At 30.1% G+C, this 12,840-nt stretch overlaps 3 protein-coding genes across 4 annotated transcripts; 1 reads left to right on the forward strand and 2 right to left on the reverse strand.

Moving 5' to 3' along the window:
• Positions 1-5,239: 5,239 nt before the first annotated feature.
• Positions 5,240-6,186, reverse strand: LOC136999053 (uncharacterized). The gene has a single exon (XM_067352454.1). It carries the CDS (start codon positions 5,944-5,946, stop codon positions 5,416-5,418), a length of 531 nt encoding a protein of 176 aa, XP_067208555.1. The 5' UTR covers positions 5,947-6,186; the 3' UTR covers positions 5,240-5,415.
• On the forward strand, positions 6,179-8,962 carry LOC136999052 (uncharacterized). The gene is made up of 5 exons (XM_067352453.1): positions 6,179-7,428; positions 7,852-7,971; positions 8,133-8,225; positions 8,526-8,612; positions 8,715-8,962. The coding sequence occupies exons 1-5, from the start codon at positions 7,329-7,331 to the stop codon at positions 8,960-8,962; spliced, it is 648 nt and encodes a 215-aa protein (XP_067208554.1). The 5' UTR covers positions 6,179-7,328.
• Positions 8,541-11,576, reverse strand: LOC136999051 (uncharacterized). 2 transcript variants are annotated; one of them, XM_067352451.1, is made up of 4 exons: positions 10,692-11,576; positions 10,402-10,615; positions 10,053-10,325; positions 8,541-9,923 (listed from the first exon to the last, which is right to left on the reverse strand). In XM_067352451.1, exons 1-4 carry the CDS (start codon positions 11,078-11,080, stop codon positions 9,597-9,599), a joined length of 1,203 nt encoding a protein of 400 aa, XP_067208552.1. In that variant the 5' UTR covers positions 11,081-11,576; the 3' UTR covers positions 8,541-9,596. The 2 variants fall into 2 exon arrangements, with proteins under 2 accessions (XP_067208552.1, XP_067208553.1); XM_067352452.1 differs by lacking the exon at positions 10,692-11,576 and having other exon boundaries at positions 10,402-10,668.
• Between the last annotated feature and the right edge of the window lie 1,264 nt (positions 11,577-12,840).

Below are 12,840 nucleotides of genomic sequence, written 5' to 3' on the forward strand. Positions count from 1 at the left end.
CGTTTTCATTGTTTAAGTGCCTGAAAAAAAGTTCAAAAATGTCGGACAGTGTTATAAGTTCAACATTAAAAATTATCAGCTTAAACAAGATGCTAAATAAACTTTATTTTACAATGTAAATTTGTTTTATACATATTCCTATTATTTTATAAGGAATTATAACATAAAACATTAAAATGTTTGTAATATTATATACAAATATTTTTTCTGAAATTTTGATTTTTATAATACCTGTAAAATACTGAGCATTTTTATGTTATACAAAATATTTAAATATTGTATGAAATAAGAATTATAATATTTATTTAAAATATTTTTTTCTACTATAAAACTCCTAGTAAAGAAACATTACTTTTTTTTTAAAGATAACTTCTTGACTGAAATAATTCTTTATTTTAAAACGCAGATTTTTTGGATAAAATAATATATTTTTTGTAAAAAATTTTTTTTCTTAATATATTATGCTATAATATTATATATTATTATATTAGTTTTATAAATTTGTTTTCTTATAGAAAACTGCAGATATCAATGGACTAATGAAACTACAAAACTTTTAATAGAAGAAGTCAAAAATCATATGGAATTATTAACTAATAAAAATTGTATGCAAAAAAGAATATGGAAAAGAATAGCAAATAAGTTTAATGAAAAAGGTTATAACATAACAAGAGATCAATGTTCTGTTAAATGAAAGAATTTGAAGCAAAAATATAAAAGTGTACGAGATCTCAACAAAATCAAACTGGTAGAAATAGAGAAACTTGGGAATATTTTGATATAATTGATGATTTTATTAATGTAACACCCGAAGTAACACCTGCATCAATTGCTTCTAGTACACATGGATTTAGAATAAGGCAATCAAGTGCAAAGCAAATTGAAGAATTCACCAATGAAAATGACTCTGCAGTAACCAATATTTCTTATGATGTAAGATGTAATACCAGGAAACGAAAAAGTAATGAACCAGAATGGGTCAAAACACTATACAAACAAAAAGAAATTCATTACAAGGAAAACATTAAAATGCAAAAAAAAATTTTTTAATTATTTGAAAAATACGTGCAAGGGGATAACGTTCAGTGAAAAAAAATATTGAAGTTTAACGTCTGTATTAGAAAAGAAAATTTTTGTTTTTATTTTTAATTTTCATTTTTCTAGTTGACATTTTAGTTTCATTATTTTTTAGTTTCTAATTAATGTAGTGTATTATTATACAAATTAAAAATATTATTTAAAAATTATTAAATTCAATCTAGTTTCAAATAATATTTCTGTGATGTATCTCAGTTATATGTCATTATTTTGTTTCTGTGATTAATATTATTACATGAGATTACTTTTTTTTATGAGTATAATTTTTAAATATTATTAAGTATTTTCATTAAAACAGTTTTAATTACTTAATTTTATTACATTTTTGTGTGGCATTTAAATTCTATATATTTGTTTTCATTTAGATTCTAATTTAATAGAATAATATAAAAATGAAAAATTATTAAAGAAAGAAATCTTTTTATTTATTTCTGAATTTAATGCATATTTTGAATGTTTTTTTTTTTGTATATGTTCTTTAACGTTACTACAATATTATAATATAATTGTATTTATTTATTGGAATATATAAAAATTTACCGATACGTATATAATATTTTTAAGTATTATAATTCGATTTAAGAGGATGCTGGAGTGGCAGCCAAACTCCGACGCGAAAGCGCCATCATTTCGATGGTACTAAAAATGAAATGACATTATTGGCGTAGCCTACGCCGCGTAGGTCCGTGTGTACTGTAACGTCCCCATATTTTAGCAAGTAGATTTCCACTCGTAAATTTTTGTTTTAAACTTTCTAGTTTATCGCCTCTTGGAATTATCGCTCGCTGTATCAATAGCGCTCGACACATGTCGCCAGAAAGGCGCAACACGAAACCTTTCGCGTAACGTAAACCCCTTGTTGCGTTTCAAAGCGTACGACTGTAAATTATCTGTCGTCGCTCTCAAAACTTAGGTCCGGATATCACCTACGGTTTTATGTTAACCATACCACTCTCAAAACTTAGGTTCGAGTATCGCCTGCAGTTTTATATAAACCATGCCTCGAACATTCGATATTCTAAAGCGAGATTACATCCATGTGCGGTCCTATTGCATAGGACAAACCTTTGTCTCTGAAGATCCAGAGGAGTATAAATACGGGCCCTGCGATGCCGCCGAGTCAGTATTCAATTTTTCAGTAAGCCGTCAATATTCAGTCAGAGAGTCAGTTTCGGTCAAGTTGTTAGTTTTCGCATTCGCAATTTCAATTCTGACTCAGTCTCGGTCTAATTCTAATTCTAATTCTAGTTCTAGTTTCGTCCTAGTTCAGTACGGTTAATTTAAGTTCGGTTTATCAATTTTATATGTTCAATTACTTAATTCGCGAACTGCGCGTTCCATTTCTAGAACATAAGTGCTTATATGTTTGTAAGAATTCTTATCTTATAAGTTCATTTGAGTGTAATTTTATTTATAAACCAATGTACTCTTATTTTCATTTATAATTACATTTATTTGGTTGCTTTGAGAATTTTATCTTTAATTTCAAATCCTTAAACATTATTCCAATTTAGCGTGCGATCCTTAAATTCCAACGAATAATAAAAGGTAAAGACGTGTCGCGAAATAACTCTAGTGCAGTGATTCCTCGACCGCAAGATAACCAGCAACAATGACGCATCTGAAGATTCATCTCCATACGACTATCAGCCTGCTATTGGAAGATCGATCCTGGAACCGATCGGGCGCCTTACAATTAGATTGAGTTATCACTGGCTTCAGGTACCATACAAGTCGACACCGGTGAGTCCGTTCCAAATTTATTTGCATGGGAAGGTTTAAAGTTAAAATCTGAGCAAGAGAAAATGCCAGATACCGAAGTAACATCTTCGCGCCCAGACTCAAATTGTAATTGTCGTTTCGTGTACTGTATCTTGGATAACGCGTGCTTGAATAGAAATACTGGCACGATATTGTGCCTCAATTGTTATCACGATTTATCAGAACCAACGCGAAATGATTTCGAACACGTCCTCGGACATCATTTGAATATCGGTTCTATAGTTCCATTAGCAAAGTGTCGTGTTTGTGGCCAGAACGTATCTCAACCTTTTCCAGTGCGTCACTGTCTCGCGTGTCTCAATCATTTTATAAGCCTAACAAATCAATTAACTCGAGAAGGACGAAGTGTTGTTAATCTTCCCGATCCTACCAGCGTTCTACTTGGCGGAGGCCCGGGAATACGTACGTTAGTTATAACCAGCTTATTAAATCAACCGTCTGATTAATCGAATTTTAAATAATTGATATGTGTGTGGGGAAACATTACGCTTGTCGGTCGCCTCGATTGGAATATCTTTATAGGTACTCCTTAGCTAGTTGCGTTCGTGAAACCAGCTTCGTGAATCCTACGGCAAAAGAGCGTCTTTGCAAAGAATGCATCGCTAACGAACCGATTGAATATAAAAGTTTATTCGTAGTTTTAAATGATAGGCATTACGCATCCGTCGGGCGTCGCCGCCCAAGATTACATTGCATTATTTGCCATCGCTACCTCGCGTTGATTCAACCGATTTCCGAGTGTCACGAATGCGAAGACAGGTATCTTAATTATATGCAAAATCTCGCTGAAAACGGAGAAAGTTTTTATGATCAGCGAAACCCAATGTTACTCTCTTAAATTTTCGGTCAACATATACTTGATGCATTCTAATGGTATTAAGCGATTCTTTCATTTCAAATGCATGATAATAAAACTTAAATAATTACACGTCAGTCACAATGGTTGATTACTATTTCTTACTACGTTGCTGCATTATTATCATATTCATTTTCTTGTGGTCTTACTCGGATTCATTATTCGCCTCTATTTAAATTAACTATTCATTAAAATACGGTCCTAATTATTACTATACACGTTGTTTTGCAGAGTCGCAACAAAATATCGATGCGATACTGCTTTCCTTAAGATTTATTATTTGAATTTATTATTCATTAGAATACGGTCCTAATTATCGTTCATACACGCTGTTCGCGTAAGGAACAACAAAATATCAATGCGATACTGTTTTCCTTTACGATTTATTATTTAAATTTATTATTCATTAGAATACGGTCCTAATTATTGGTCATACACGTTGTTCGCGTAAGGAACAACAAAATATCAATGCGATACTGCTTCCCTTACGATCTCTCATTCAATTTCGCTATCCATTAGAAAGGGATTTTGGTTACGATTTTTATATTAAACACAACATTTGTGTTTCACGTTCTTTTCTGATCTTTTACTTTTTCATTGGTTCGTGAATCTTACCGATTGAGTCTCGCGTAAAGGTGCGAACACTACGTGTTACCGCCACCGCGCCGGGACGTGACAATACTGATAAGTATAATAGATTTTTACCTACGGAATACAAGAATTGAAAAAGAACTCACAATGCTTTATAGTTAATTCTTCATGATAAATTTTTCAGTAAGCAAATACAATAATATTTTATTATATTATTGATATTAATAAGACGTATGTGCCAATAATATAAATATTTATAATTTTAGTTTGTAAAAGTGAAAAATATAATTATAAAATAAAATGTTTATTTTTCTTAGATATTGAAGACTGATGCAATTTATGTTACGTTATTGTTTATTACGCAATATATGTAAAATCAAAGACTGATGTGTTAATTCACAATATAAAATTTTAGTTGCTATTTTATTTATTTTTTAAATTATACAAAAATATCTTATATAGTATCTTTACATTTAATTTAATAAAAATTATGCACTTATAATATTATGTAGATTATATTTATTTTCATAAAAAATTCTAAAGTTATAACATTACAAATGTGCCAAAAAAAGTAACTTTTCTCTGGCAAAATTGCATCCAAATACTACTTTTTAAATGAAAGCTATTTTAAACTAATAAATAAGTACTCTACATTACACATACATCAGGGACGGCGTACACAGCGTGTACGTTATTATATCTAAATATTGCTACTTATTTTTTTTATTATTTTTATTTACACTTTTTTCATGCGTAAATACTTAGAACTTATTCGTTAGCTTAGAGCTGCTTTCATTTCAAAAGTGTTCAGTGTAATTTTGCCAGAGAAAAAAGTTGCTTAGATAATGGTCATTTCAAGAATATGTGATTAATTAAATAATTGTGTCATTTATGATAAATGTTGCCATTTTAACAATATATTACTTTCAACGTAGACTTAAGTTTAAACTAATTTTAAGTGAACGATTTTCAAGTTTTAATTTTTTTATTTATTTTTATATAATTTTATATAATCCAAAATTTGAAGATCTCAAAAATAAATTTAGATATTTTAGATAAAAAATAGTTTTTTTTTAAATTAGTAATATTTACATTTTTTTAAACATATAAATCTTAATATTAAAGATAATATTAAAATAACTAGAAAAATAAATAAAAGGATTTATATATATTATATTTTTGTTGTTATATAATAAAACAGAAAAATCGAATGTTTTTATTACAAACCTATAAACTTCTTGATTGCCAAAAAACCATACGGCAATGGCAAGTTGCTTTGATGGTGATAATTTAGGACACTTTTTCAATATAGGATTATTTTCCAATAAAGCTGCTCCAAAAGTTTGTATTAAGTACTCAAAAGTATTTCTATTAATACGAAAATGTGACTTAAAATCTATAATAAAATAATGTAAAAATACTATTATAAATGATATAATAAAAAATAAATAATACGTAAGTATAGTTTTATTATTACCTGTTAAAGAATAAACGAGAGCAACATTTTCAAAGAAATTATTGATTTTAAGATGTCGTTCTCTTCTGTGTGCTATTTCCCAATCATTATTATTTTCTTCATCATTATTAAAAAAAATGTTCCAGAATAAAAATATATCCATTTCTTATCTATAAAAATATATTAATAAATTATTTTTATACATTAATATAAATAATTACAAATTATATTCTTACACCCACATATTCTTATTAAACAGAAATCAATAATCAAAATGGTGAAGTTTTATTGTAATTCTTAATATATACAAATTTATCTTTTTACTTTCAGGATTATTTTTCTAAATTAAAAATGTTTGCAAAGATGTAAATAAATATTGTCTAAAATTTAATACTATACAGGGTGTCTGGCAATAATCGCCCCACCAGTCATATACAGGTAGAGGAGGTCAAATCGAATAGAAAAGTCCTTTACCATTTTTTAATTTTCATAATAAGTACTGAGTAATTAACGAAAAAAGATCGGCGAATCCGCGCGAGTAAAGCGCGCGCGGTGAGAAGGACGTCCCACTGCTACGCAATCACTAGGACACAAGGATCTAGCGTTACGCGCCGCTCGTATGTTGCCATTGTCATTTGTAGAGCGCTCCTCCCAACGCTTCATCGCGCGCCTAGTGATCGCATAGCAGTGGGATGTCCTTCTCGCTGCGCGCGCTTTACTTGCATGGATTCACCAATCTTTTTTCGTTAATTACTTAGTACTTATTACAAAAATCAAAAAATGGTAAAGGACTTTTCTACTCGATTTGACCTCCTCTACCTGTACCTGTACATGACCGGTGGGGCGATTATTGCCAGACACCCTGTATATATATATATTAATATATTAATTAATTAACAATTAATTAATTAACAATTAAAGTAAAGTGTGAGGTTATGATTTATTTGTTTTTCCTTTTACAACTTATATTAATAAAATAAAATCAGTTTTATTAATATATGTTCGATAAACATAGCAATATTAAATATTAGAGAAATAATAAATAGTAATACCTTTGTTTTATAAATGTTGGATTTCGTGAAATGTTATTTTATCACGCTGCGTTTTTCGTTGTCTTTATATTTCTTAACTGTTTCTAATCTAGTCCGATTAGTGCGGAGACAGCGATTCAGATTCCGGATTAGTCTAGGGAAATTTGGAAAGTGTCGATTGAGGACCACTGGGCTGCGTTCCAAAACTCTACTCTGAGTAGCGGAGTTAACTCTACGCAGTTCCAAAATACAGAGTGATTAACTATATGGGCGGAGCTTAAGCGTTCCAAAAGTTAGAGTAAAGTACGCCGGAGTTAACTCTATGAACCCTGCTTTCGAGGTGGGTTAAAAGAGTAAGGCTGGTATTACTCTCTATCCAAGAGCCAATTGCTACGTCCGATGGCTCGTTGTACGACAAATGTAATACCAGCCTAAGTTTAGTATCAGAAAGAAATAGAAAAAAATTTTAAGGTTATAATTATTATTAATATTGGGATTATTATTTTTGATTGTAATGGCTCTAAAGTTAATTAAAGGTATTCATACCCTTATTACCACTGAAAATGGAATGCCAGTGCAACAAAACGGATCATTTTTAGTAATGGATGTGAGAGGTAAGTAAAAAAATATTTATATTGAAATTTTTTTACAATCTTTTCCGAAAAAGGAAAAATTGCCATGTCTTTAATTTCTCCTCAGATTAATCTAACACAGATTTTTTACTGAAATATTTATATTAATGTTAGATGTATATATATATCTAAATTGTATACATATATATATATATATATATATATTTATATATATAGTTATAATCTATCTTACACATAAACATGCGCGCCCACGCGCTATAATTAGAATTATAAATATTAGATTTAATATTTATATTATCCATCTCTCTCTCTCTCTTTTTTAGAATGAACATTTATATGTGAATATTGTATATTTATATGTATATTTTTAATATACACATTCTTTATAATATCATGTTTATGATTTAATTTGTTTAATTTGTTAATTAATTTGTATTTTTGTAGACAATAGTATCCTTACAGTACTTGACACAGAGACAATGCGAGAGTTTTACAATTTAAATCCTAAGAATCCAAAAAATATATGTGTAGATATCAATAAAAAGCTTAATTGTCAACAAAAAGGTAAATCTATATTATATGATCGTGATTTTTATTAATTTTTTAATGAATTAATTTTGTTATGATTGCTATTTATTATAATATTTGTTGCACATATATACTGTTCACTTACAATCATATATATATATGTATGTATGTATGTATGTATGTATTTCTTTTTTCAGATTTAAGAAAAAATGAAACAATTACTTCTGATAATTTTATAAAAAATATTGAAGATGTCACTGCTTCTAGCAGAGCTTCTAATAAAGATGCTGGTGAGCTAAAAAAATTATATTTATAAATTGAAACTGTCACATATTTTTATTACTATACTTTTTTATATGTTTGTAATTGTATTGTATTCATTACTTATTATAGCTACATTTTGCTATATGCCAACAGAAAAATAAATCTATTAATCATACTTCTAATTAATTTTCTAATGAATTAAGTTTTGTAACGATTTGTCACTATTTATTATAACATTTTTATATATTGTTTATTTAACAATCATAAGATTAAATATTATATTGTTTACATATATATATATATATATATTTTTTTTTTTTTTTCAGATTTAAAAGAGAATGAAACTTCTCATAATTTTTTACAACATATTGAAGATGGTACTGATTCTAGTAAAGATTCTAATAAAGATACTAGTAAGCAAAAAAAATATATTAATTACCTTAAATATGTCACATTTTTTTTTCTTATACTTTTTTATATGTTTATAATTATACTGTATTCATTGCTTGTTATAGCTACATGGGAACATTCTGCTACATGGGAACATCCAACAATTATGCTTCTCATTTCTTTATATAAAGATCATCTTACATTATTCAAGAATGATAAAATAAGAAATGAGGTTGTATGGAAAAAGATTGCGGATTGTTTAAAAGAAAAAGGTTATATATATACTGCAAAACAAACTGAAAATAAATGGAAAAATCTAAGGAAAAGTTATATAAAAACAAAAGATCATAATTCAGTCAGGAGCGTCATTTAAGAAATGTAAATACTATGATGAAATGGAAGAAATTTATGGAAAATCTCATATTGTGCAGCCTGTAGCCATTGCATCAAATCTTTCACAAAAAATTGTATCTATTTCAACTGACGAAGAACAAAGATCTGATAGAGAAAATGAGGACATAGTACCTCCTCCAAAGAAAACTAAAATGGAAAAACAATTGCATGTATTAACAGAATACATGGACAAAAATGAAAAAGCGAAAGAAAAAAGGCATAAAGAAAGATTAGAATATCAAAAAGAAGCTATAGAAACTTACAAGCAATTAATGAGCAAGTTATTGGATAAATTATAAACATCTTCTCTTTACGTTTAAACACTTTTGCTTTTTATTTTATAAGTTACAAATTTATGAAGCATCTTAAATAATATTTTATTGTTCATTTAAATCATAACATATATTAGTATTTAATGTTCGCGTGTTATACTATTAATATAATTTATATAATATTATAAGTTATGTTTAAAAAATTACAGTATTATGCGTTATGTTTAAAAAATTGCAGTATTATGAGTTATATTAAAAAAAATTACAGTATTATGAGTAATGTTTAAAAAATTGCAATATTATGAGTTATGTTTAAAAAAGCAGTATTATATTAAATAACAATTATATTCGTTCTCTATATAAACATATTGCTAAATAATTGCGTTTTGCTGCACCCTCGTTATCATGATCTCTATGCTGCTCTTCTCTTTCAAAAATTTCTATATTTTGATTTTCTTCTGTACCTTCTAAAATGTAATTTTCAATGTCATCAATATTTTGTAAACAAATATTATGAAGAACACAGCAAGCCAAAATTGTCTGTGATATTAAATCCACTCTCGTCATATCTAAATATTTCAGGCGTTTAAATCGGCCTTTTAATAATGCAAAGGCACGTTCTATCGTTTGCCTCGTTTGAGATAATATATGATTAAAATTATTTTCGACCTGTAACATATAAAAATAGTACATATAATAATAGTACATATAATAACAATAACACATACAAAGTTTGATGAAAGTGATTCTTAATATATTAATTTCAATATCTTAACATTATAGTTTCTTCAAATTTACCTGTGACAAGTGACCATTATCTCTATAAGCTGTTAAACACCATTTATACAAAGGATAAGCTTTATCTCCTATAATATATTCTTCATTAGGGAAAAAATTGCGATAATTTCTGTTGACATTGTGCCAAAAGTCTGAATTATGGAAAACTCTGACGTCACTCACAGATCCAGGATAACCAACGTAACAATCAGTGAAATATAAATCTGCATTACATATTGCTTGTAAAGTTACAGCATATCTGCATTTTCTTGTTAAATAGGATCGCGTGTCTACCTACAATCAATTCATATTTTCATTAATCAAAGAATATATTAAATTTAAAAAAAAATAAAACTATAAAAATACTTACAGATGGTGCTGGAATTTCAATGTGCGTACCGTCAATAGCACCAAGAACATGGTTAAGACCTGCTATTCGTTTAAATTTTTCAGTAACAGTATTCATGTCATTTACAGATGGCCATTTGATCACATTATTTGAGATATTACACAGAACCTGCACAACACGTCGCACACAATGATTTAATGACGACTTTGCCAAATTAAATTTAAGTCCCACTGATCTATAAACAATAGATATATTTCATTATTGAATATCTTATAAAAATTATCATTTACAAATGCATACTCTGTAGCAACCTGTAAGAATCAGGAGTCGCCAATAACCACAAAGTTGCGAGTAACTGTACTCTCGGTGATATATAGGATCTTCCTATTTTATTATGTTTTGATAACATTAAACTTAAATTGTTTTCTAATAAATGAAAACAGCGTGGTGTCATACGAAAATGTTCTTTAAAATGATGTGTTGTAAATCTGGGTATTACATTATCTACATAACCTTCTATGCGAACATTTTTTTTTCGTTTTCCTCTTAATTGAGAAACTTGAACCATATAATATAATTCACCCATTTCGCTTTCACTTTCGCTTTCGCTTATAAGATCTAAATTTAAAATATTTTTTGTAAATATTTCATTGCAAATAGCAATGACACTTATTAAACTATTTTTATTTTGTTCCGCCATTTTGCTTCACTCTACTGCGTTCAAAATCTATTCGACTTGGTAACTTACTCTCGCTTACTCTTCTCCCCACTACTCTGGGTTTCATAAAGTTAATAGAGTAGAGTTTTGGAACGCAGCCCTGCTCGGTCCGATTAGAGATCCGATTATTTGTCGTAAGCACCCTAGATGACTGCAAGCGCGTGGATCGATACGTGCGAGCGGTGTCGATTATCGATCGACTGATCGATAGCTCGGGCGCGTGTGCGGTGACTTGATGATCGCTCGATTCGCGATTGCCTGCCGGATATAAGGACCCGATTTGAAGGGATGAAGACGGAAGCGAGGACGCGCATATTGCCCGCGCCCTGCAGTGACCGGTGATCGGACGTGGAGCCGAGTATTCCCGGCGGTTTACGGGTAGGCCGGTATATAAGAAGTGAAGCCGAGTGCGCTCGGTAATATACGAGTATGCTCGTATTTAGGAGACGAAACCGAGTATGCTCGGTAGTATACGAGTACGCTCGTATGCGAGGATTGAGGCCGAGTACTCTCGGTGACGTGCGAGTATGCTCGCACGGAGGAACGGAGGACGGTTCCTGGTGGCCGAGTATGCTCGGCAGGAATACGAGTATTCTCGTATCGAGATCTAGAGCCGAGTATGCTCGGCGGGACACGGGTGTTCCCGTAACGTGTGGAAGCGGTTCCTGGAGCCGAGTATGCTCGGTCGGTGCACGAGTATGCTCGTGCTCGTGGGGCTACTGGTCATAGACTTCGAGTATTCTCGAAAGATTACGAGTGCTCTCGCAATAGGATGTTCACTGGCGAGCAGTGAACAGGATCTGGTGAGAAGGCGTACAGCCGAGCCTCTTTTATACCCGGTCGCCCGACTGGCGTAGGATCGGCAAGCATCGGCGATTTAGCCGGCGGATCCCCACCAGGTAAGTTTCGGAACGGTCGGGTGTGGGGGACCGTCCGGCGATTGACCGTCGGTGTTTACATGATTCTTTATCGGCGCTCGATGCGCCCTTTTTTGCTACGGACGATGTTCGGTCCGTAGCCGTGACGATGCATGCTGCATCGTTACAATATGTTATAATCCTATTATAAAGATTAACAAAAAATTAATACTTAGCTACAAATAGATTCTTAATCAAATAAATGTTTAAAAAATATATATAAAATTGATGAGTTTTAAAGAATTTCATTTTTACAGACTATTTACAAAATTATGTATAAAGATTTTTTTATATATTTTTTATATTATGTTTGTATTTATAATTTACACACACTTTAAATTTTATGATAATTATTTTTTATTTACTATTTTAGAGTGACTTATTTTATAATAATAATAATCACTATAGAATACATGTGTATATAAATGTGTATTTAAGAGACAATGTCAATTTTTTCAGTTTGTAAAAAAATATGTAATATTTTCAATTCGTGGTAAACTAATGCGAACTGTACCAATGATTTTACATTCTCAATTACTGGAATGTTTACAAATGATCCTGAAACATCGAGATGACGCCAAAGTACCACCGCAAAATCCATTTTTGTTTGGCATTCCAAGTGATAATAAGAAGCGCTTTAAGTATTTACGAGCATGTTTTATTACGTACATTTTCTGAAGATTGTGGTGCAAAATTACCTAGTTCTTTGAGAGGTACACAACTGCGTAAACATATTGCCACATGTTGTATAACTTTGAATTTATCTGAAGATCAAGTCACTGAGTTGGCAAATTTTATGGGGCATGATAAAAATATACACAAAAG

The sequence above is a fragment of the Linepithema humile genome, chromosome 3 (assembly GCF_040581485.1).
Source record: "Linepithema humile isolate Giens D197 chromosome 3, Lhum_UNIL_v1.0, whole genome shotgun sequence".
Lineage (NCBI taxonomy): Eukaryota > Metazoa > Arthropoda > Insecta > Hymenoptera > Formicidae > Linepithema > Linepithema humile.